Consider the following 26,356-nt stretch of genomic DNA (forward strand, 5'->3'; position numbering starts at 1 on the left):
AGGTGTGCATGTCATGCTTTAGGAGCTTGCCTGACATCACATCCTGTTCAGTAATTGTTTCTACTTAGGAGCTTTTTATATTGAGTTCTTGTCCCTTTTCCTTTTCATGGGTTTCTCACTGTCCTTTGGTTTTCTACCGGACAAATACCTCTAACCAGGAAAGCAGTAATGTCTTTTGTGTTATAGAATCACAGAATGACAAGATTGGAAGAATCCTTAAAGATCATTGAGTCCAACCCAGCCCTAACACCTCAACTAGATCATGGCACCAAGTGCCACATCCAGTCTTTCTGTAAACACATCCAGGGATGGTGACTCCACCACCTCCCCAGGCAGATCATTCCAATACTTCCCTTGGTGCAGCCTAAGACTGTGTCCTCTTCTTCTGTCAGTTGCTGCCTGGAGAAAGAGACCAACCCTCACCAACTGCAGCCACCTTTCAGGAAGTTGTAGAGAGTGATAAGGTCACCTCTGAGTCTCCTTTTTTCCAGCCTAAACATCCCCAGCTCCCTCAGCCATTCCTCACAGGGTTTGTGTTCCAAGCCCCTCACCAGCCTCGTTGCCTCCTCTGGAGGTGTTCAAGTGTCTCAATGTCCTTCCCAAACTGAGGGGCCAGAGCTGGACACAGCACTCAAGGTGTGGCCTGACCAGTGCCCAGTACAGGGGAATTCAGAATGACCTCCCTGCTCCTGCTGGCCACACCATTCCTGATCCAGGCCAGCATGCCATTGGCCCTCTTGCCCACCTGGGCACAGCTGGCTCATGTTCAGCTGCTGTCACCAGAACCCCCAGGTCCCTTTCTGCCTGGGCACTGTCCAGCCACACTGTCCCCAGCCTATAACACTGCAGGGGGTTATTGTGGCCAAAGTGCAGGACTCGGCACCTGGACTGATTAAACTTCATCTTGTTAGACTCTGCCCTTTCACTGAACTGTTCCAGGTCTCTCTGGAGAGCCATCCTACCTTCCAACAGATCGACACACACTCTGAGCTTGGTGTCGTCCACAAATTTAATACTGTGCTGCATGGGGAAATATTTGTGTATGTGTTGTTTTCCTCCACCCTTTGCTCAGTCTTTTCCTTAGTGGGAATTATATACTCTGAGACTAGACAGTGTGGTAATAGGTCAGCACTAGAGCTGATGGTGTTTGATGGCCCAGATCAACAGAAATGTGTCATTTCTTCTGGTTTCTCTTTTATTTTATTTTTAAGACTTGTGATCCTTAAAATATGCTTAAAGAGAAGCATTAATTTCTTTGCACTGTATGAAGTAAGCGACTTTCTTTACAACATTTTCAGATGGTGCAGGTGTGGGAGGTTTTTAGCGTGTTGGACGTGTTTTATTACACTTAGCATTTGACAACACTGAAGTGTAAAATATCTTGGTATTTTTCTCACTTTTTGGGTGGTGTCATGTGATGTTTTGAATTGTCTGGTAAAATAAGCCAATTTCTTTCTGGGAAACCGGTCCACAGTCCTGTCTCAGGAAAGAGATGTCATATGTTATCCCCTGGTTGTGCAGTGCATATGTTTCCAGTTTCTGACCACGTGGAACAATGTGGGCTTGTGTGAGAGCGTGGTAGTGGCACAAGTTAAAAGCGGTGAAGGAATACTTGAGGAGACGGGAGATGTTGCAGCCTGTTCAGCAGCTCACTGCTGTCTGCCTGCTGGGGTTTGCTGTCCACATCTGTTTGCTCAATTGCTCTGTGGACATAACCAGGCTTGCAGGTATTCACTGTTTTCACTTGGAAGCTGTGCAAAATAAACCTTTTTATTTTATTTATTTATTTTTTTTAATTTAAGGTGGGTTAGGCTGGGTTGGCTGATGTGACCAGTATGAGAAGTACTTTTTTGCTTGCTCATGCTGTAGGAAGGGGTGCATGAGCAATCTGAATTGTGTGGAGTTGTGCTACTCTTGCAAAAGAGTGATATGCAAATAGTGCAGTCATCCAGCAGATGGGTGGCAGTGAAATATCTGAGATACTCCAGATATGTCGTGGGCTGAAGCATCTGAGATACTCCAGCCAAGTCTGTGCGTTGGAAGCTTCCCTCTTACTGATGGGCTGGAAGCACATGCTTAAGTGTGGCTCTGACTAAAAGCTGTGCTGAATAATGGATTTAAAATCTTGCATAATACTCTGTTGTTAAAAGCTGACGTGCAAGAAGTTTGGGAATAGTGAGACAGCAGCATTCGTAAATGGCATGACAAATAACACATTTGTACAGATAGAGCTCTTGGCTATATATGGTGTGAGAACTTGATCATTGTTGAGAGCACTCTGAAGCAAGCTGCAAAGTAAAATATTGCACCATTCTGTGTACCACAATACAATTGCAAAAGTGGGAGGTGTTCTTGTCTGGGACTGACCATCAGGAAGAAATGTCCAGATCATGAGTTCCTTTAGGAGACCACAGCATAGGCACAAGTCAAAGGGAAATGTGGGAAAATTCAGGAGCATAGGAACTTCCAAGCAAATGTGGTTCAACAGTTTGGGTATTTTGTCCTTCATTTTACTCTGTAAATTCATTTGCAGAGTAAAATTTGTGCTGTATTTGTGACACACAAACTGTATTCATGCAGCCAAATAATTGCATTCTCTGGGGCATAACTGGCAATACAATTACTGTACATGCTTTTGTGTGATGCTTTCTGAAGGCTTCCACAGAGTGGGAATAAACCAGCTAATAATTTGAATCAGATTATCAGTCTGTCTTTCAAAAGAGATAGTAGCTGCTCCACAGGATAGAAGAGATACTTTTTCAGCTAGAGAATTTCAAATAACACATGAAGAGGGAAGGAAGTATTGCGATGGTTACTCCTGTTGTAATGGAAAATTATATGGTGAGTCTTTAGAATTTGCTGATTATCTCCTTATTGGCTCAGTTTAATTATTTTGATTTTGTAATGTGTAAGATAGAAATTCTGCTGTCTCTTTCGATCCATCTTTGGGGTGACCTGTGTTTTCACTTGAGTAGGATAGTTGAAAACCTTTTACAATTGCCAAAATGAGGTTTGCAAACAAAGCGTTGTGCTTTGTACAACACAAAATATTCTTGAAATATGACACAAGTGTTTCCAATAGCTGCTGTAATGAATGTTTTTTGGGTTTTTAATTACTATTCCTTTAGAGGTCTGGCAGTACTTTAGGAGGTCTTGGTGGGAAGAATTGTGGGAAAATTATTTTGTAAAACTATTTCAAGCCTTGCATAGCCAATCTGGATTCAGTTGATACAGTTGAGTAGTTGAAAAAAAATTTAACTGTTGATATTACTGTAGTAATTTCCTCAGTTTAACAGAAAAATTTCCTAACTGAAAAATTAATCAAGTTTAAGGAGTTGGGGTTTCAAACCATAAAGAAAAAAATCTCATTGCTGGATCAGATTTTTTGAAATGTTTAATTAAGAAGCTAGTCCAGCATTTGTTTAGCTAGGTGTAAATACTGTCTTTGAATTAGCTGAAAACTTCCATCTCTACCCAGCTTTTAATACTACATCTAAAACACAGAAATTACTTTCACTACTGAGAGAGGATAAGTTGAGTGTAAAAGCACATGAGGTTAAAGCATACTGTTCCACAGTGCACATAACAGGTTGAGCAGTTAAGTTTGAGAGCAGAGGATTAGGTTTGTCAAAGAGAACAGAAAGAAGAATGTTGAAAATGAATTTGTTATAATGAGCAGGTGCAAGAAGCACTTCTGGAGGACTTGGAATAATTTTTGCAGTCTGGGATAGCTACTCCAGTTAATGTTTCAGTGCCTTCATTGTCCCTATGCATACGTCTGGAGATGCATTGTCTCCCATGAAAGAGTAATCTAGCCTGTTCAATAGTAACAGCCCTTTTTCCTTGAAACAGTGAAGTATCAGATTTTGCAGCATGTGGGACAAAAGGCTCCTTTGCTACTTCTCAGAATAAGATCACAGTTGTTACGTTTCTCCTTCATCAGCGTGCCTGACACTTCAGAGTATGGCTCAGACTTCCCTTTGTTAGTGGAAGAGAAAGAGGATCTTTATACTCTTCCATTATCAGTAGTTTTTCTTTTTCCTACACTTGTCTGTTTAATGCACATGACTTATGCCTAAATCTCCTTCAGGATTTAGTTTCAAAAGTTAGGTTTCAGTTGACTGAAACTTGAGCATCCTTCTCAAAAGATTTCATCTGTAAGAAATGTTAATCGTAATGAGGGAAAAAAAAAATTATGCCGGCTTTGTGAATATTCTGTACAGCACTGTTGACTGAAAAAAACAGAGAAAACAGACAAATGTAGGTTTGTCTCTTAAGCTAGACAAGTGTGGTGAGTTAGAACTGCTGCTGAGGATGGGCCAGGCAGTGATGGCACTGGTACATTTTCCTCTTGTTGTGCTTCAGAAGAAAGATGGAAATAATACTAGTAACTGAAATAAAAGCAGCACTCACTTCGGTGCGATAGGTACAGGGATCTGGAGCAGTCATGTTGCTTCCAGGCTTTGTGTCCAAATCCAGTCATCTCAGCAGAGAAAAATCACAAGTTTGCTGAATAACATGTAGATTGCTTTCTTACAAAACCATTGCTGATGCACCTTTACTAACAATTGAATCTTCCTGTGAGTAAATTAGGAGTTTGCTGGCTCAATGCACCCCACTTATTAGAAGTGTTGACTAAATTGCATCAGCATGACTAGAAATAAAATAGTATTTGGTATTTTAATTTAAACAGCTTTTAGGGTTACCAGTGTAGAAGGCAGGCTTGTTTTTTTCAGCTTCTTTTCCTAAGGGAAAGTGAGGAGTTTGTTCAGCTTCTGTGTACAGAAAAAATACATTTAGACATTCTTTGCATAACTGTGGAGAAGCAGGGGTTGCTAGCCTTCTCATTGTTCATCTGATTTGTTAATCTCATAATACAAGTTAACCGTGAAAATACTCTGTGGAAAATATCCACTGGAACTACAAGGAATCTGTGCTATTCCCATATCACATGCTTTTGAGTTTAATTTTGTTGAAGACACATATGCTATTGTTCCATGCAGTTATATCATGGCAAGTGACCAGTAGCAACTGAGTAACAGATACTTTGTAAATAGCCACTGCTTCAGTGGCTGATCTTGACATATGTGGCTTAAAATTGCCTTTTGTTGTTGTTTCTCTTTTTGTTTTATGTGTTTTGATCTGTATTCTGAAAGCCTGTCTCTTTTTTTTTTTTTTCCCTTATGTGTGTGTGTTCCAGTGACTTTATAACATGCAAGGCGCTGATACCAGGGGGAGCTCCCCTGCATTCCTCCGTCCCCAGAACGGGAGCAGTCACAGGTCTTCAGGATATGTCCCTGGGAGGATTGCCCCTCTCCGTCCCCCGCCGCCTTCGCAGGGCCATGCTGCAGCAGAATTTACCTCAGCCAGACAAGAAGCCCAGACAAGACTCCCGTCCTTGCCAGTGGAGCAGCACCGCCGACAGGCAGAAGCCAGCAGGCATAAAAATACTCTTATTTGCTCTGCCATTTCTAGCCTTTCACTTTTTGTTGCACTGGGGATTTTTTTGGGAATAGCTTCAAAATATGCTCCAGATGGTAAGTTCATTAAAAAAATGATCCTAGAAGTTATGCTACCTGTGAACATGACTCAATAATTCAGCATCAGGATTAACGTTGAAAGTTAATAGGACACTCACTGTGATTTTAAGATCAAAGGAGGCAGAGATTGGGGGAAGAGATGAGATCCTTTTTTTGTTATCAGTGTTGATTTTATAATGTATGATTTGATTTACTTACATGAAATAGAAAGGCATAGCAGTAAATAAAGATTACTGGTGAGGGGAGAAAGGGGCATGAATGCTTTATAAGCATGATTTTTTTTTTATCTGCAGAAGCTGTCTTATAGGTTCACAAATTGTAGACAAACCTAAATCCTATCTGTTTCCCCAGTAACTAAGTAAAATATATTACAGTAAAGTAATTAAAAAATCTTTGAGAACCTATGCTAATAGTATGTGTTTGTTTTGTTTATATGCAAATTCAGCAGGGACCTTTTTTGATCTATTAGCCCTGATTTTTTGTTTCCAGCTCATTCTAAAAAACTGGACAACCTTTTTGGAATTTGGAGAATCTCTGAAATGTGTCAGTGGTTGTAAAGCATCAACAGGTGATGTGATCACAAAGTGTACATCCATCTAGTCAGTTACTCCTAGAATATGCTGTGAGGTGCACTTGTTAAAAATATTGGTAGTTTGGAGTGCGAGTTGTTTTGGTGTGTTTGTTTGGAGGTTTTGGCTGTTTTTAAGGCAGTAGTCAGGTTTCTAAAAGCTGAACAGGATTTTGAATTGAAACTGTTGGCTACTCCAGTAACAAACTTCTCAGTGGCTTTTGACATAGTAATTAAAAGATTCTGTTTCCAAAGTCAGTGCAACACAGGCTGGACAGATCAGATAACCAAATGAAGATTTCAGATGACAGTACAAAATAAATGCACATATCCAACTGAAGTGCTCTTGGTGGTGGCTTGCTGAGGTACCTTCTTGCTGAAGTTACTGGGCTTTCCTAATAATTATGAAGGAATATTACAAAAACTTTAGGGACTAGTAAATGGAAGATTATTCTCCTATTATGATACAGATTGCTGGTAATGGGTACATATGCAGTAAGTACTTCTGTTACGGACAAATTCCAGAGGGGACTGGAAGCTGACTTACTCAGTTAACACTCTGAAATACCTTGGGGTGCAGCCGGGCTCCTCTTGGTGCTGTTGTGCGGTAAGACAAAAGAATAAGAAGCTCTACCTTAATATGAGGAAGAATTTCTTTACTGTGTGAGTGACCATGCACTGGAACAGATTTCCCAGAGAGGCTGTAGAGTATCCCTCACTGGAGATAACTCCAAAACTGTCTGGACACAATTCCCTCCAATGTGTTCTGGAATGAGCCTGCTTAAGCAGGGAGGCTGGACCAAATGTCCCGCTGTGGTCCCTTCCAGCCGTATTTATTCTGTGATACTGTGAAACTCTGACACAAGAGAAACTCCTACAGGCACTAAGGAAAGCCTGGCTGATGTTCAATCTTGCAGTATAGTTGTCACAGAAACTCCTCAAAAGTTCCCCAACAGGTTGAAATGTTAATGTGCATTAACATGTGCATAATAGCTCTGCCCAAAGCACATGTGCTACTGCAGCAAACAGCACCAGGTCCAGTTGGGTGTGCTTTTCTTCAGGGCTAGTTGGAAATCCATATTGTCAGAACTTTTAATGGCTGTTTAAAAGGCAGTGGAAGGAATGTGATTCTTGATAGTAAATGCACTTAAATTCTAAACCTCCACCATACTTTCCCCAAAGGGAAGAGGCTGCTTGTCAGCATTTCTGCTCCTGCTTGTCAGCTGGTTTCTTTTTCCTCCTTGCTTCTGTATTCCTGACATCTGCTCCGGACTCATCCAAGAAGTCCTGAAGCCTGGAGATCAGGAAGATAAGTGGAAATGCAATTTGCTTCCCCATTTCCTCAGGCTTCTGATTCGGGGTCAGAATGACAAGCTGGTGAGATAGGGAAAAAAATTCTTCACTCTTGTAGCTCTCAGCTGCCAGGGTAAACAAGATCCTCAGAAAACTTAGCTACCAAAGTCTGATAAACTTCTGCTGAACATAATATAACACTGATAACTTTTCCAGACATGGTGTCTAAACAAGTAGAAAGTACCTATATATCTTGAGAACTGCTCCCTGCCTGTCTTTTTCTCCTGTTAAATTTCATATGCTTGCTCTATTAAAGGTTCTAGCATTGGGGTCTTTTTTTGGTCAGGATGCTTTCTTGTGGGTGGAATGGTGTAATTTTCCTCCACCACTTGCAGAAATTTTACTTCTCCCCTCAGCTCTAATAGAAGCCACTAAACCTGAAGGAATGCTGACCCATTTTTACTGAAATGTTTTGAAGCAGAAGCTTGACTTGAAAAATTTTCAACATGAGTGGCTAAATTTGGCAAGGTCATCACTACCTAATGGTTTCTGGTCTGTACTTCTGTTTTTATTTAACTTTAACTCGAAAGGCAGTAACTATTATCTGTAAAATCTACTTGGTGATTTTGGAGATAGCGTATGGTGAAGTTCTAAATATTTGATGTTTTCATGCAGCCCACCACAATTGCTAAGGGTGAATTTCAAAATACTTTTGCTAAACACATCTGATGTGCTTACCAAAAAGTTGACCCACTGTGCCCAAAATTGTGTTTGCGTTATAGGAGCACCTGTTTCTGATTCTGATGGCTTGCTGGATTGTAGCATACAATAGATTTTAAAATTATAATGTTTTTTAGTTACTGTTTTATATGTCTTTCTGATTCAACAGAAAAATATATGGTCACTAGGTCTGCTCTTCTGTGAATCACACTAAGCAGAAGTCATCAGGTTGCTGACTCATGGTTTCCTCACACTGCCCTTTGCTACCAGCCAGGAAATAAGTGTTTCTTCACAGTGCTTGTATGTGTGGTGTTTGGGGAAAAGGGGTTAGGGACTCTGCATGAGTCAGACACTGGACTTGCTTTTATCTAGTGAGTGCTCAGCAGTCTTGCTGATTGCACTTCTTGCATTTCAGCTTTCCCTCGTGTTGAATTACATTTTCTAAAAGCTGTCTTCATAGGGTCTGCACAAAAGATTTTATTTTGTTTTTATTTTCATAATAGTACTTGTATCCCTTCTGCCCTTTCTGCAGTTTGCTAATTTTTCCTCACTGGTAGTCAAATCTTGGTTTATGTGGCTTTCCTGTGTTGGGAGGGGTTTGAAATGTGGAGAGTTAAAACCAAAGGGAAAACATTTCTGTTAGCAAAACTAAGGCTGGCTTGTATTAAACTCATGAAAAGGTTTTGGTTTCTTTAGATATTGCAAGAGTGGACTGTTTCTGATAGCTTTTTGCCTCCAAAGCAGCACTTCAGAAGTGTGGGTGTATTTCTTCAGAAAACAGGATGTGAAAAGGCTGTTTTGGCTGTTAACCTCAGTTGGCCCACTAACATGTTTATTTTGGCAACTTTTTTATTGTCTTTTCCATAGGAAAAATATTTTTAATATTTATTTTTTTAATATTTATTTTTAATTTTGATAAGATAATCCAAGGAATATACTTTCCAATTTTTATAGTGTCTATACTTCCACATTACTCAGAAGCTTAATATACTAAAGAGATGCATGGTATAAACACCACATTGCTGTAACTTTATCTGAAATCATACAAGCCTTTCACTTCTTGCTGTTGCCTCTCCCTCTCTGGCCATGTAGCTCAGTTTATAGCCTGTGGAGTTCCATGGCTTTCAGCAAGGACTGCATATATCTCTGCTCTTGTGCAGTTTGTAGCCGGGTATTTAAGCTGACTTCCTAAGGGATACAAATATTTAAGTTAGAGCCAAATGTCTCATTTCCCCGGAAACTGCTCTAGCTAGTTTGGTTATACTAAATATGTTAAGGGTGTTTTGTCCCTTCTGTAAATTTCCACGGAAAGAATGATTTGTATGCTTAAAAGTAAGAAGGGATCAGCCTTTCTGACAGACTTGAGAGTTTGAGGAGGTGAGATTCTTAGATGCTTTACAACCATGTTAGCCTATTTAGCTGGCCTAAGGCTTCCAGTGCTCAGTGTGATTGCTCTCTGTCTAACTGCATTCTGCTTATCTCTTCTCATCTACTACAGGTGATCTAGCAAATAAGAGAAAAATCAGATGGGATTCAAAAGTATCTATGATCAACAATGTGTGGTCAAGAGTGGTTTAATTCAGTAAAATAATACCTTCCTACCCCTGAGACTTTAGCTATTTTTCAGGTGTCTTTTTGGCTATTCTAGTACAATGACTGCAGCATTGAAAGCACAGAAGGATGTGGGAGTCCTTTGTGGGTGACTGACCCTTTCTTACTTGTGTTCATCCTCTTGTCTTCTTGATTGGTGTGATGATGTTTGTCTTTTAAAAGTCGGATTTCACATTGTATTGCAGAGAATTGTCCTGATCAGAATCCTCGCCTTAAAAACTGGAGCCCTGGGAAAGATCCTGAAAAACGAGTTATTATCAAAAAAGGGGATTTGTTTCGTCTGAACTCAGATGCTACAGTACACTCTATAGTTATACAGGATGGAGGTATGAAATAGCAAGATGAACACCTTGCTTCAGTGTTCTGCTTTTTTTTTCCTTCTGTGATTGCATAAAAATACGTTGAAACTTTATCTTTCTTATTGATCGTTCCCAGGCTTTTTTCTTTTCAGCCTGCTGCCAGGTCAGGTATATAATTCAAAAGGTGAATTCTCTAGTATCTTTTCAGTGCAGCACTGGTGTAGTTTCCTGTGCAATATTGGAAAACAAGGTTGTTTAGTAGCCTGTGTGGTACTAAATCTGTTTGTCCTCCAGTGGTAACTGTTGTATCGTAGTAATCCTAACAAACAGGCAGAAAAAAGAATATTCTTTTTTCTAAACAAATTCTTAAAAAGATAAATCACAATTGGTAACAGTTACTTTCCCAAATATTCTTAAATATACGTAAGAACATAATAGCTTAATTCATGGGTGTGAAAAATAAATCTGTAATTTTTCTGTTGTTGTTACTGCAGAACTTGGTTGAGTTTCTCTGAATTTTGCTTTGATGCACAGAAATACTTTTTTTCCTTTAGGTTTACTTGTTTTTGGTGACGATAAAGAAGGTTCTAAAAATATTACTTTGAGAACTCGATTTATCCTGATAAAGGATGGTGGAATGCTTCATGTTGGAGCAGAGAAATGCCGCTATAAATCCAAAGCAACTATTATTTTGTATGGGAAGTCAAATGAAGGTGCTGATGTGCCAGAATTTGGCAAAAAATTTATTGGCGTGGGCCCTGAAGGAACGCTGGAGTTGCACGGGCACCAGAAGGTATCATGGACTCTTCTGTCAAAGACTGTACATTTCTCAGGGCTGGCCTATGGTCATTATACATTTAAAAAGAATTTTTCCCGAGGACTAAATGTTAGAGTGATCGATCAGGATACAGCAGAGGTTTTGGATGTGCTGAAGTTTGATACTCATGAATTTTCAGAAGAAAGCTTAAAGCTCCAGAACTTACTGAAAAATGGGCATCCTGGTCGCATTATTGCCATTGCTGTAGGAGATTCAGCTGCTAAAAATCTTTTAGAGGAAACCAGAGTGACTATTCAAAATCTTCTGGGAAGTAAGTTTGTTAGAGGATTAAGTTACAGGTAAGTACTCTGTTTTCCCTTTTGTGCTGAGTAAACGTGACATGCAGATTCTGTTGTGGGGGATTTGTTAAACTTTGCAGTTCATAAAGTCTTCAGAGAATTCTTGATGTTGTTCAGAGTGCTGCAGTAATAGTATTCAGTTAGCATTACAGTGCAGAGACTGGTAGCTGTATGACAGACTTTTTTACTTACTTGTAATTGCTTGCTTTCACTGTTCTTTCTAGAAATTGAACTAAAACACAGATGACAGTTGCTAGGTGAAACTTTTAATTTGTATGACTTTAGGAGAACAAGGAGAGGAACTAAATGATCTCTAAGGTTCCTTGCAAACCAAAACATTGTTTCTAAGGGATACTAGTCCCAGGAATCAAACATCTTATTCATACTCCTGCACTGTTGAAATAAAAGTACATTACCTCTCCATTGAATTCTCAAAGGACCTGACCTGTAAAATTATTTTGTGATTGAAATGCAGTTACAAGGTGTTTCTATATCTTTTGGCCATTCTTTTCAGTTGGTTAGGATTTGTATGGTGAGACGGTAGAAGAGGTATAACAGGAGTTATTAAAGCAGGAAACTTAGACTGCTTTTCATTGCTCTTCTTTCAGTTGTTGCATATGGCTTTTTGCAGTGCATGCTTTTAACTTGGCTTTGTGCCACAGAGGGTTGTCCAAACTACTCTGGGCAACACAAAGAACTGTGCCCAGGTAGCCAAGGAGGTCTTGGCTAGTATCAGCAATAATGTGGCCAGCAGGACCAGTGCTGTACTGGGCACTGGTGAGGCCACACCTTGAGTCCTGTGTCCTGTTCTGGGCCCTTTACTACAATAAAGACTGAGGTGCTGGAGTGTGTCTGGAGAAGGCCAACAAAGCTTGAGGAAGGGTCTAGAATGTAAGTCATATGAAGAGCTGCTGAGGGAGCTGGGAATGTTTACCCTGAACTAAAGGAGGTTCAGAGAGACTTCATTGTTCTCTACAAGCCAGGTGGGGGTCAGCCTCTTCTCCTAAGCAACCAGTGACAGAACAAGAGGATGTAACTTCAAGCTACATCAGGGGAGGTTTACAGTTGAACATAGGAGGATTTTCTGAATGGAAAGGAATATTAAATATTGGAACACACTGTCCAGGGGAGATAGTGGAGTCATCATCCCTGGAGGTGTTCAAGAAACGACTGGATGTGGTACTTGGTAGTAGGGTCTACTTGACAAGATGGCCATTGGTCAAAGGCTAGACTGCATGATCTTAGAGGTATCTTCCAGTCTAAATGATTCTGCGATTCTGTGTTGGCTATACAAGTGAAAAGTCTCCTAACTGCCTGTTGGTCTATTGTTCTGGTTCTGTTGGGGTGGTGTTATATAACTTCTTTGTATTGTCCAGTGTTTTCCAGGAAATTGGTCATTTGGTTTTTCCGTTCTGTTCTTATCCTTCACTATCCCCTGACGTCTGGATTCCAGTTAGTTTCCTCCCTGTGCTTTGGCAGAAGCAGGCTGGTGTGTCAGTCAGGATGGCATGTTCTGACCTCAGTTCCTGTTAGGGATACATTTGTGTAACTGGCTATGTAAGCACAGGGATGTGAGATGGAATGCTCTTGCCTCTGAAGCAGTTTGGCCGAAAGTGCCAAGACCCGGACGTCCTATAGTGAAATACCACTTCCTGAAAGCAGCAAAGCCTGTGTGGCTTCAGATTGCTCAGGTTTTGGTGCAGCCAGCCCAGCCTGTCCTGAGAGGTGTAGGCTTCTTGCATTTGTCACTGCCCATGACCTCCACACCAGTTTGTCTGAAATTAGGAACTTCTTCAGCCTGTAACCAGGAAGGAGCAGCTTTTTTTCCCTGCTCTGCTGAACTGATTCTTATCTGCTTTCCTTAGTTGATAAAGGCTCTGTAAGCACATAAAATATTTTTGTTCTGCGGTGGAGGATAGGCGAGAAGCTCTCCCTGATGGTTTGCTCAGGAAAAGCAGGGTCATTTTATTAAACCTCTAAAGCTAGTGAAAAAGATGTCAGCATGGAGGTGAATACTCCGTTACAGCCCTCTCCCCTTCTACTTCTTCCTGTAACATGTGGAATGCAAAGCATGCATCAAAGTAACTTTATTTTAAATGTTGGTATGTGAAATGTTCAGCTTGTTTGCTACTGCTACTAAAACGTTGGCCCAGTATGTACTATTCCTGTGAATATGTTAATGCTAAAGTATTGTTTGGCTTTTTGACCCCAATCAACAAAAACATCAAGAAGGGCTAAAATAAAAGCAATTGGATTGAAGGTGGATTTAATAGCTGCCTTTGAATCAATCGTTAGCCACACTCTGCAGTCCAGCTAGCTGGGACTGTTTTCTCTTGGGGTGGATGATTCAACTTTAATGATGCAAAATTGTCTGGCTTTTTAATAGATGATCTTGACTGCTTCCTTTGCACACATGGTTATGGCATTACAGGCCAGTAAAGGACAGGAAAATAAACTTATTTTTTTTAACTTGGTGGTAGCTTTCTGTGCTGCATGGTTTGCTTTTAATTTTCAAACACACATCAGTGGTATATTGTACAAAGGTTGTATAACAGCATTCATTTCCTCTTCTGTGTCTGAGCATCATGGAAGATTCAAAAGCTATTGCCTGTCCAGCACAGGGGTGAGCCCCAGTGGCTGTTGGTGGCTGTGTCCATCCCTCCTGGCCTGGGGAACATGTGGTCCCCTGGAGTCCTGACTGCTCCTTTGGAATGTTGCTGGCAAAGGGCAGGGGGCTATGGCAGGAACATCAGCACTGACTCCTGCTCCTCCTGGGCCCTACTAAAGCTGGAATAGGATCCTGTGTGGCTTTTGTCCACATCTCTAGCAATTAGCTTTTGGAAAAATGTGTATCTTGTTGAATGTTTTCCTAAAAATGTAAATGAAAGTCTTCCCCAGTAAGAGCTCTTGTATTTGCCAGTTTGTGTATAACTGGACACCCAGTTATTTTAAGCTACTTTTCTCTGCTGTTACATCTGCCCATTTCCTTCTACATTTTGAAGCTGCACTTTAAAATTAATTTGGAAGAGCAGAAGGGTTTTTTATGACTTCTATGCTCTTTGTCTTTTCCTGGTTTTGTAAAGTATTTTTAAAGAGCTATTATATTTAAACATTTACTTTTGATTTTCACAGGCAAGCCTGGGCTTTAGTTGGTGTCATAGGTGGTGGAAATTCTTCCTGTAATGAATCAGTGAGAAACTATGAAAACCACAGCACTGGTGGGAAAGCTCTTGCTCAAAAAGAGTTTTTCACAGTGGATGGTCAGAAGTTTGTTGTGAGAGCTTACAGCGAATGGAATGATGGTAGGAAAGTGTTTTGTGATATCCTACAGTTGGGGAAAAAGAAAAAAATACTTCTTATGCTTTTTTTTCACTAGAACTTCTGATTGCAATTTAAATTTTTGAATGCTGCTATAAGTTGTTTTTCCTTTCTATGGATGAAATAGGAGAACACAGTTCTTCAGTACTATCTGTTTTCTCACTTACCTGTTTTCTCACTTTACTACCACTTTTCTCACTTTGTTTACAGTATACGAGCAGCATAATATTGACTCTTAAATTCTAGTGTATTTAAGTGAAGATAGGACTCTTATAAGTTCTGGCACTTTTAAATTTATTTTAGTAATTTGGCAGTCATGTATATTTTAAATCTTAACCTCTGAGATGTTGATTATGGTACTAAAAGAAAAAAACAACTCTACAGAAGCTAAAAGAAGTGTTTTATTCTTGTTAGAATTTTCAGTTGCTGTTAGAGTGCTGTAGGCAGATGTTCAGATACAAAGTTCAATAAAAAGTTAGAGGACCTGCCACTTGCTTGCTTTTATCCTATATTATTTTTTAAAATTTAAGATCTCTTAGATCTGAGCTTTTATGCGTAATCGTCTCCTTTTTCTTTTTAGAACTACTAAAAGCTATTGTGTTTTCCTCAAAAAAATTTTATAGTAGTCAAAAATTTGTTAGGCAGATGAGCTATTTGGTGCTACCCTTTTACTGTTCATTACAGCCTCATTAGAATAGACTGACATTTAAAAAAACATCAAAATATGTCTTTCACTTACTGATGTAAGTAGAATTAGGTTCAGGAGTTACCAAAAGCAGCTGAACTTAGGCAAATTCATCATAAGCCAATGAAATTCTATGCATGTGCAATTTAGTCTGCCAAACTGTTCTATTTGTTGTGCTTAGAAAAGAAAGTACTCTTTTTTGTTTTCCACATCCTTGAATACATCTGTACAGTTTAAAATGGTAAAAAAATGTCACTTTTGAGACAAGCAGAGGTAGCTGGACCTACAAATTATTGCCATATGATATTAGAGTTTTTTTAAGGAAAAAAAAAATCAGAGATTATGCCAGTCACCATTAGTTCTGTGTTTTCCCTTTGTTTTGTTTGAGATCCAATAAGTAAACAGGCTGTAGAGGCATCTCACACTGGCACATTTAAGGTCAGAGTTGTACTTTAGAGGGCTTTGGGGCCTGCAAAATCTTGTAAGTATTTTATTAGTATCCTCTTGGGAATTGTTTCATGTAAAGGTGAATAAAGGTGAATATAATATTTGTTGTTGTTTTTTTGTTGTTGTTGTTGGTTGTTTTTTTATTTTTTATTTTTTTTTTTTTAATTAGGTGTCCCAATATCAGGCTTCCAGGTGGAAGCAGTGGGTGGAGTAATACTGAATCTTCTGGATGATGTTAGTAGTTGGGAGCCTGGAGACAGGATTGTGGTTGCGAGCACAGACTATTCGATGTATCAAACAGAGGAATTCACCCTCCTTCCCTGCCCGGAGTGTACCAACCATCAGGTTAAAGTCAAAGGTATGAGAGCAGCCACCACTTGAAGATCTGTGTGAAAGATGTATTTGCTGCTGGGCAGGCCCTTGCAGTGGAAGCAGTGAAGAGTAGCCTTTTCTCAAATCGCTGTATGGCTTTGTTGCCACATACATGAATGTCTAATTCTCCTTGCTACAAAATGGCTCTGTATGACAGGTCTGCCTCAAAGCTCACCATGCTAACTTTTCTTTCTCATATCTTCCCAGGCTCCTTGAATGCCTTTTTTTTTTCTGGTAGAGTTAGGGTTGTTTTCCTTTCTTGGCTCCTTTCTGTCTTTTAACAAGCTCTCTTTATACATGCTTGAATAGCTGTTGTGATCATGACTTGTTTCCCTTGTTTTTAGTGTCATTTTCATCTTTTGAATTGTTATCATTACAATCTTTTCTGTTTCTTTTGTTATTAAAAAGGTAGAAATAAAAACAAGAAGAAAAAAGTTTGTAGTCTTTCAAACTGTACCTTTTCTCTTTTTTTCTCCTTTCCCTCAGTCTCCTTTTTACCACCTCCCCAACAGAATGGTTATAAAATAAGTAGCCCTTCCAAGATTCTGCTCTCACAGGATATCCCTGAGTAGTTGCAATCTATTTTTCCTTTGGGTGTGATGCACAAGTAAATGGGAATGTATGTTGTTGACCGTTTCCTTTTTATTATGTGAGTCATTCTGCTTGACATCACAAGAGCCTCCCAGGGGACTGGCTTGCCAGCTATGCTGGCGTCTCTGTTTTCCTTCAGCTGCTCCACACCTGCTCCGTGGTGCTGCCCTCCGCTTTGGTATCCTCCAGCTTCTGGTCTGGAGCTTCCCTTCTCCCTCCTGGTGGGCTACAGCATCAGTCCATAGCACAAGCTAACAAGTGTTGTTCTGCAGCTCATGGGTGCTCTTCTCAGTCTGGTTTTGTCCCATTAATTTCTGCACAGTGCAGCTTCCTCTCCTTCAAACTGCTCTTCTCCTTCTTCATTCTTGGAAGTTTTCTGTCAACACCCTCAGATTTCCCTGTCCACCTGTGCCTTAAGGGACTGCCAGTCTGTCTATCCCTCTGGCAGTGAAATTTGCTTCTCACACATTTGTTAGTATGGGTCATGTATGTTTTACTGCATTGAGAGATCTCAAGTATTAAGAAAGCATACCTTATTATACCATCAGAGAATACCAGTTTGAGTGAAGCTGCAGAACTAAATTAGTGCTACTGAACATGGCATTTCCTAGGCTTTGTTCTTAATGTCATGTTTCATTGGGCATAGTGTTTTAAAGACCAAACTTAACTAGAAGGTTGCAGTATGGAGTTTAAGAAGTTTCTTATCACCACTGAATAGTTTGTGTGTAGACTCTATTTCATCTTGGAAATCATGTGCTGTGAAAAAGCAGCTGCTTTTAAAGGTTTAAAAAAAGCCATTTTCACAAGATTTACAATATGGTATAGAACACAAAATCTTGGGGTTTTGTTTTGTTTATTTGTTTGTTTTTGTTTGTTTGTTTGGAGAGTAAATCCTAGCTAAAAAGATATTAAAGGAGGTGAACGTACAGTCAACTTTCCCAGCTGGGGTTCTTTGTCACCCTTAATATAGTTTTATTTGTCATAGTAATGTATACAGTTTTTAAAAATCTTCATGCCACCCACATATTTGTTCCACAAAGAATGAATTTTCTGTGTAATAATAAACTGAAACAGTAAAATGCTGAAGAATATACCATCTTTTTTTTTTTTTTTTTCTGAAATTATTTCTTGCATTGCTTTGCTAGGTTTTTTGCTGGTATCACCTTTTTGTAGTAGGAAAACAAGAAAGTATTGTGTTGTAGGAGCCCTGGTTGCTCTTTCTGCATTTGATTTCTTAAGTTGTTACTTAAATATAGGGAAAAACAATAGTCAAGCCTTTAGGGAGAGGAGTACAGTCCCATTTACAGGCATTTCTTGTCTTTTTAAATCCTCAGAAGCAGATACAGTGTTGGTATCACTCTTAATTCTGCTTCATGTTGTAATAGTTTAGGCTTATATCCTTTTTTTTAAGGCTTGGAGGGATAATGGTAGTCTGTATTCAGGGTATCATAAATGCATTTTTTAAGGTTTACCGAACCAGATAATTTTCTCAGTTTCCAATGAGAAATCAATTAGGTTTTTGGAGAAGGGTGTAAAGCCAGACTATCTTTCTTAAGTTTCAGTTTACGCATCTTCAGAATAGGTACCTAAGAAAGGAAATTTTTTAGTTAGGGAAGCAAGTCCTTTTTTCTTTTAGGAGGAGATCAAAACAGCATTTTCTAACAGTGTTTTGGCTTCACTTTCAGTTCTTAATTGGTCTTTGAAACAGATAAAGCAGCCAGCATCTTTTTTCTTTTAAAGCAAGTCTGCATCTATGTTTCACTAAGTTTGATACATTGGCTTAATTTAAACTCTTTGGTTTTTTCTCATTCTGTTCGTAAACTATTGGATCAAAACTTTAAGGCGCACTTGCAAATAAAATGTTGATTTTTTTTTTTTTGAGGATTGTTTATTATTAAAATTAAAAATACATCTACCATAAGAAACGCTAAGAGAGACCTGCATATTAAGGAAGATGAACAAACAGGTTTTGTTGCTACAGTTATCTTGCTTATTTATATAAGTTGATTCTGGTTTTAATCAGTGGCGACTTTTTTTTTCTTTTTTTTCCTCCTGCTTCAAAACTTCTTGTTGGACAGAAAATCCTCAGTTTCCTCATGTAGGAGAAGTAATTGATGGAGTGGACATGAGAGCAGAAGTTGGAGTTCTTACAAGAAATATCCTAATAAAGGGGGAGACAGAAAATACCTGCTATCTTGAAAAGGAGTGTCAGTTCTTCAGTTATGATACATTTGGTGGACATATCAAGGTTTGAAAAACATTTAAAATCAACTTTCTTTCATATAAAGGCATATTAAGGACAAAAAGGTTAATGTTTAACTTCAAAGGATTCAAAAACCTTAAGAACATTTATTCATTAAGTTGCTTTGTGTGGAAATGACTTTGTTCTCAGCTTTACCCAGATTAGATTTAACTCCTCAAGACTTAGTCTGCAGAATTGAAGGAAGGGATATAAAGCACAAACTTCTAGAAACATCCAGCAGATATTGTACCAGTGTATGGTGGGGATTAAACCAGTCACATCCATGCATGTGCACTCTGTAACATTACAGAATAAAGCTTGATCTCCCTTGTATTTCTCTTCCTTTCTTTCACTGTCTTTGTACCTCCCTAGGTGATGAGTATTGAATCCTAATTCAGATTTCCCATCTGAACCTGAGCACTAGAGAATTATGGAGGGGGAAGAAACTGACTTGTACGATGCGGTTTTATGTTTAGTTTCTTAAAAATCTGAAAATATTAAGATTATATAAAGGAAACTGCTTCAAATTTCTTGTATTATGAACATAAACAATGCTGAGAGATAGGAGTGTTCTAGAAACTAGTATTTAAACTTGTGTTCACTTAATTTTTAGATGAAAGATTTGAGCAGCTCTGCTTCAGTGATGCTAGAGAAGTTTGAGGCCCCAGTTTTAGTTGCAAATGTGTTTGTGCTCATTAGGTGGTCATCGCAATTTATATCTCTTTCTAATGTATTTGGATACAGATTTTGATTTCATAGGGGTGGCCATAATAGTGGGAGAGAAAATAAGCCCTTTTTTACTATGTGGCAGCTTCTGTTTTGTGGAAGAAGGTAGGTGGACTCAAGATGTCAAGGTTCAAGACAATGTAATAAAAAAAAGATAATAACAAGCTGCGAATCTCGCTAAGTGTGACCTTGCTTGCCACAAAAGTGTAAATAAGCAAATCTTCAGTTGTCTGGAAAGTAGAAGAGAAAACAAACATTTTGACTCATCAAAGTTAAATTGTTCCCAGGAGACTGAGTAGTGGTGTCTGCTGGTAAACATAGACTTCAGCACTGGAAGTATTTCTCATTTAGACTAATCTTACATGCTCAAGCAGAGGGATCCTAGATGTTAAGAAATGTAATAGCTTTTGAACATCCTGAATTTCCTACTGGTCACTAGTTCAGTAGCCTAAAGGGGGCTTAGTGGTAGCAAGGAGAGACATTGGTTTGCAATTTTGGTGCTTTTAAGAGCTAGAGATTAGGGATGCATAAAAGATCAGGTTTTGACCATCCCTCTATATGTTAGGTATGCAAACCCTAAGAGTTCAATTAGAGGAGGAGGAAAATAAAATTTTATTGATTTCCCTATGAAAATTGGTATTTTTGATAAATACACAGTACAGGTAAGTTAATGAAATGAAGTTACAAAAAAAAGAAGTAGGGTTTGTTTTGGTATGGTTTTTGTTTTTCTTTTGGTTGGTTTTTAACTCAGATTAGCTCCTTGCAGTTTAGCTGTTGCACTTGTTTATGCTTTCATAGCAGGATAGATGGAAGAAAATACTTTCTCTTTACTGCATTACTGGTACAACTCCATTATGACTTTACTTCATACACAGTCACTTTACTGTGAAGTTGTATGATTGTGAGGATAATTTCATATATTCATGTATTTCATATAGTAAAGACATTTCTCTGCAGTGCAATGTCCAGTTTTGTGTTCTCATGGCAATGATTACGTAGATGCACTGAGGTGTGTCCTGGAAAGGTAGTGTGGCAGTATGTGATGATGAGTGAGGGGGAGCTGAGAGGAGGGATCTTTTTACTGTCTTCAGGTACTGGTGAGGGTTCAGAGTGGCCATAGCAGTTCTTGGAGGTGCACAGCAATAGGATAAGAGGCAATGGGACCAGGCTTAAAGAAGGCAAATAATGTTCACATACTGGGAAAATGAAAGGGTAGGACAAATTGACATCATGAACATCTCTGTGACTGGAGGTATTCTCTGAGCAATGTGCACAGCAGCTATCTTATGAAGCTGACCCAGCACTGAGCTCTCAACTGGACTAGGTATCTCAACAGGTTCCTTTGAATCTGCATTATTCTGTGTTTTTTATTCAGCTAAGCCTGTCCCAGGTGGACCTGGGTGCAGCTTCATTGCAGACACACCCAGATGTGGGTGACTTCTGTTTGGTTGGACAGTACATGTAAGAATATTTAATGTGTCACCTGGTAAAGACCAAAGAGTAAAGTCTGGCAATATGCCTGGTGAGAATTCCTCTGTTGTAGCCATATGGAGATACAAATTTTGAACTTATATATGAAGGATACAATTTTGTAAGGCATCTTGTAGAAGAAGACAGTAACATTTGTTCTAGCTTTTATTGTGTTCGCCTGTGGCAACTATGTACATCTAGCTTCTATAGCTCTGGGGTAGATGATGTATTAACTTAAAATTTCCATTGATTAAAAAGCAAATAGTTGGTTATACACTCTAAATTTTTTTTCCTTAATTTTTTTTTTTTTTTGGTTTTTTTTTGTTTTTGTTTTTGTTTTTGTTTTTGTTTTTGTTTTAGATTTTGAAGAATTTTACATCTGTTCACCTTTCCTATGTGGAATTGAAGCAAATGGGCCAGCAGCAGATTGGAAGTTACCCTGTTCACTTTCACCTTTGTGGGGATGTGGATGAAAAAGGAGGATATACTTTTAAAACTTATCTGGAAGGTCTTTCCATTCATCATTGTTTTTCCAGATGTGTGACTGTTCACGCAACTAATGGTTTGCTGGTAGGTGCATGGAGAGTAAAACATATGTTGGAATAAATATTATAAAGAGCATTTAGATACCAAAATAATCCCATCCCTTCTGAAAATTCAATGCTCAGCAATGATTTTCTTATTTCAGTGGATAAATAAATTACTGCAAACAGTAATTTAAGAGTTCTCACTATTCTGTTTTTTCAGATTCTTACAGCAGCTAGCTGTTAAGACAGCTGTAAGGAGGCTAAGCTCTCCAGACATAGCAGTGTGTTTGTAAGGGATGAATAAAACTATGTGCTTGAATCTTTTGAGCTGCTGGTACTGACACTTCACTTTGCAGCTGTGCCAGGATAATAAAACTGGATGGTATTTGTCAAATAAATCTCAGTGAAGGCTGTTACTACTGACATAATGACTTGTATTTCTACAGATAAAGGATACCATTGGCTATGACACACTAGGTCACTGTTTCTTCATAGAAGATGGCATTGAGCAGAGGAATACTTTGTTCCACAACCTTGGGCTAGTCACAAAACCAGGCACTCTTCTACCTACAGACAGAAACAGCAGCATGTGTACTGGCATTAGGGATAAGGTGTATGGAAGTTATGTCCCAGTGCCAGCCACAGACTGCATGTGAGTATGTCATGATGGAAAAGTAAAACCCAACCAGCTGTAGCAGTTAAACTGCTGATGATCTCTTGACAAAATACTAATGGAAACATTTTTATCTATAATTTAATGAATGTGGTTCACATAGTACTGGTATTTAAAAAACGGGAATAAAAATTAACAGTCTTTTATTAAAATAGTTTACAGGAATGTTGTTCTTGTGATACTTGGGACCTTAAAAGTCTGTTGAACATTTTCACTACTGCATAAATATATGCATGTTCTTAAGTTCTTACCACTATTTTTTCAAAACACTACTTGTTTCTTGTGAAAGCTTCTTAAAACAGTTTATCATTGAATGGGATAATCTGCACAACATTATATACAATACTATGCACTGAAATAAATTTAAAAAAAGGCATTTTTGACTTCTAGATGTGGAACGTTTTGTGATTTGTATTCTGAATGTGAAGTAGTTACTTCATCAGTTTAGCTTTTTCTGTTGCATATGTTAAAAAGGGAAAATACTTCTGTTGGAGGTAGAGGTTTTCTGTAGTAACTTGTTTCTGAATAATATTTCAGGGCCGTCTCAACATTCTGGATTTCTCATCCCAACAATCATCTTATAAATAATGCAGCAGCAGGGTCACAGGTAGGGCATATGTGTGTAATTCATGACAAAATGATTATGTTACTGGCATTTGTAAAATATGTAACATTTACACTGCCAGATATATATATCTATTTCTTTTTAAATATATTAATCTTTTTATGTTTGGCAGCATATTGGCATTGAAAGTGCAAGCTATGTCTAGGTGTGCGTTTAAATGATGCCAAAAATCTTTGTTGTGGCTGAAACAGAGGAGATCTCTTCTTTATATTTAATAGACCTGGCAGTAGTAGTATCTATGGATAAATCCTTTCATTTTACAGAATTGATGTATTTCATATTAAGTCTTCTGTATTTTCTGTAGGTTGTCATGTCTCTGCAAGAGCTGTAGTCACTAGAATGAAAAATTACTACAAAAGGTGTTCATTGTGTAAGAAACAGCTAAAACACTTCTTTTCTGTCAGTGGTTAATCAATTGTTTCCAGCCAGTGACTGCTGATATGGTTTTGCTTGTTCTGAACCTGTTATTAGTGCCAATACCTTGTCATAGCTGCCTGTGATATAAAGATCTGTACATACTGTGGAGGAAGGGACTGGAGTCTGTTCTATATTGGATGAGAGGTTGAGATATGTAAGGTTTTTAGTTGAATTTTTATGAAGAGATCAATGGGAATGGAAAACAGGAAAGGTAGTAGATTGTTGTTGCAAGGGCTCTGGTATTGAAAGAATATGAGCCTGTGTATTTTTAGCCACAGATAACATTTATCTATAACTGATAACAGTTATAAATAAATAATTTATTTATTAACAGCTAGCAGTTATTAATAAATAGAATAGAATTCAAAATACTTAGCTGAGTTGAAATATCTGGAGTATTAAAAAAAAAATCAGAAAATTTTGTTCTGCTTTTTGTGCGGTCTGATTCTTGTTGCTTTATTCGTGGTGGTTTTGTTTCTATTTGTGTGTTTTCTACTTGACTGTCTACCACTGGAGGGGATCTGCACTCGCTTCCCAAATTAAACCTGTTCTTATCTGTCCAGCACAATGTCTTTCCATTTTGCCTGCTTTATGTAATACATATAGTTTAGGCATTTCAGGCTAAGTTAAACATCTTCTTTGCTTCTCTGATCTGGTGCTTAAGTCATGCAAGGTCTTTTTCTGCCTCTGTAGCTCATCCCAGTAGATGTTGCTTCCTTTTGTTAGCAGGATGTGCCTGACTACAAGCAAGCATTTTGTCTGTTGCAAAGTTTAGCCACTCTCATAATATGTCCCTTCCATGGATGTAAACACATTGGTGTAAAGGGGCCACAGCTTATTGTTTCAGAAATAGAATAATTCATCTGTGTTCATACAGACTCTGCACTTTGGAGCTTTTGCTGGTATGAACTGGAGCAATTCACAGCCAAATAATTCCATTCCTCCTCCAGGTCCTTAATTATGCAGTGAAGCCTATTGTAAGGCTGTATAGGCAGTAGATGTTTCTTTGGTGTTGTGGTCTGTGTGAGAGACAAGAGAAAAAACCCCCAACCTTTTTCATATTTCTGAATGCTTGCAGATGCTTAACAAGCTTTTAAGTTTATCTAAGTCTAGTTTTCAAGCGTCAGGGGGTGTTTTGGATAAAATTTACTTTGGTCTGCCAAGCACAGAGCTGTACTTAATTATATGTGAAGTAAGATTTTGGTATTTTTATTAATGAAACAGTAATCCATATTTGCTTCATAATGGTTAATCACATGTCAGTGCGTCATCATTACACACTGGGATGGGAACGTTACTGTAAAGTAGAGTTTCCAGCACTCATTGGAAAATTAGTATATTCTTGGCATGAAATGCATGAAATCTTTTAAGCCAGGGTGAATTGGCTTTATCCATGTTTCTTGAAAAGGTTGATGACTGTTTTTTGTGACATGGAGCAGTCAGTGTTTCTTTAGCTACCGTTTAATCCTTTAATGTGCCTTGTGCAGTGATTTTTAGAAGTTTTTTAAGGGCACACAGCCTATGGTCAGGCAAAAGCTTTGATGTCTGTAGGTGTCTGCAATGCAGATGTTGCCATGATGCCACCTTTTGCAAACACAGATGTAGTTGAAAGGGAAATTTTATAGATGTCATTTAGCAAATAAATACAGCTTCTTTAAGAGCAGAGATATTAAAGAAGTATAGAAAATGAACAGATATTAAAATTATTACTGCATGTCATCGGCACAGTGCCCCAAACTGGTCAGATTTCTTGATGTGCTTTTTTCCCCATGTTCTGAAAGCTCTTGAGGGTTTTTTTTGCTGTCCCATTTAAATGTTAATTGGAGCAGAGATGAACTGATCTTAACAGGCTGGAACAGCAAGGAGGAATGATTTTGAGTATCTTACTATGATTAGTATTATCTAGTAGTAAAGGAAAATCTAGTGTGTGGAATGATATAACTGAAATTCAGAAGTTACATTAACTTGGACACTTTTCTACTTTGAAATATTAGAACATGTTAAATACGTGGTGTTGAATGGCTTCGCTGAGAGGCAAAACACTTGTTAGTTGATATTGTTCACTAGAATATAACCTTATTTGCAAAATCCCACTTTTTCAGTGAGTAAATTGTTATTTGGAGACTGTATTTAAAAATATACATCACCACAAATAATAGTATCAGAATCGCTTATAAGTAACATTATTCTCTCATTACTTGCAGGATGCTGGAATATGGTATTTATTCCATAGAGTTGCAACAGGAGATTCTCATAGTTTAGCCATTGAAACCAAATCAGAGCTTACACCCCTTGGAATCTTCTATAACAACAGGGTTCATTCTAATTTTAAGGTAATGTAGTATATTATTAAAAAAAAAGTGAAGTTTTTGTTTCTCAGTATTCTATATTAGAACTTGTCTGTTCACATTTTAAGCTGGGTAAGGGATAGATTTTTTGCCGTGTTTAAACTCTACTGTAGAACAATGTATAATGAGCATGGGTGTATTTTTTAGTTGCATTTTGAGTATTCACTGTTTCAGATCCTTGTGAGACACAAACAACTAAAATCAATTAATACTTATAATAAAATACTTTTTTCAGAAGTAGCATTTCAGATGCTACTCTTTCCAACTTTGTTTCCTACTCCAAAGAAAGCTGACCCTTGAAGAATCGAAGTTTGTTATAGCAGTGATTTATCTAAGCTTGCTGCAGTAGCTAGAACTTATTTTTCTGAGTCTCAGGTGTTTGCACATGGTGTCAAAGTCTCTGGCTAGAGATTAAGCCTTAATATTGCCTTCAGGAGCTCACTTATTTGCAACAGTTTTCTTAACGAGTTCTCAGCCTACAGTCACTGAGGAGTGTTTTGATTGAATGACTTTAAAACCTTTTCCACATCTTAGCTAAAAGTTTCACTTCAGCTGAAGTCCTTAAAGTATTTCATTTGGAATCTAGTTGCTGTGTGTATGTATAAATATAATGACATTTACAAAGCCACCTAACACCTAACTCTAAATATGTAATTATTTGGTTTTGGTTGCTGCAGGAGATTGTCACAGTTTAACCATTGAAACCTCATGGAACCATTATTGGATTTTTTGTTGTTGTTGTTGGTTTTTTTGGGGTTTTTTTTTTGC

At 38.3% G+C, this 26,356-nt stretch overlaps 1 protein-coding gene across 2 annotated transcripts in view; it reads left to right on the plus strand.

Moving 5' to 3' along the window:
• Positions 1 to 26,356, plus strand: part of CEMIP2 (cell migration inducing hyaluronidase 2) — a 51,352-nt gene that overhangs the window by 8,400 nt on the left and 16,596 nt on the right. The window contains exons 2-11 of one of the 2 annotated variants that reach the window (XM_083883342.1): positions 5,201 to 5,537; positions 9,918 to 10,058; positions 10,586 to 11,147; positions 14,280 to 14,449; positions 15,767 to 15,955; positions 18,639 to 18,808; positions 21,359 to 21,568; positions 21,972 to 22,177; positions 22,736 to 22,805; positions 25,445 to 25,573. In XM_083883342.1, coding sequence (XP_083739468.1) covers positions 5,213 to 5,537; positions 9,918 to 10,058; positions 10,586 to 11,147; positions 14,280 to 14,449; positions 15,767 to 15,955; positions 18,639 to 18,808; positions 21,359 to 21,568; positions 21,972 to 22,177; positions 22,736 to 22,805; positions 25,445 to 25,573 — 2,172 coding nt within the window. In that variant the 5' untranslated portion in view covers positions 5,201 to 5,212. Of the gene's footprint in view, positions 1 to 5,116; positions 5,538 to 9,917; positions 10,059 to 10,585; positions 11,148 to 14,279; positions 14,450 to 15,766; positions 15,956 to 18,638; positions 18,809 to 21,358; positions 21,569 to 21,971; positions 22,178 to 22,735; positions 22,806 to 25,444; positions 25,574 to 26,356 lie in introns of those variants that run through there. The other variant, XM_083883341.1, reaches the window with a different exon arrangement.

This window comes from Zosterops lateralis (assembly GCF_965231275.1).
Source record: "Zosterops lateralis genome assembly, chromosome: Z".
In the NCBI taxonomy this organism is placed as follows: Eukaryota; Metazoa; Chordata; class Aves; order Passeriformes; family Zosteropidae; genus Zosterops; species Zosterops lateralis.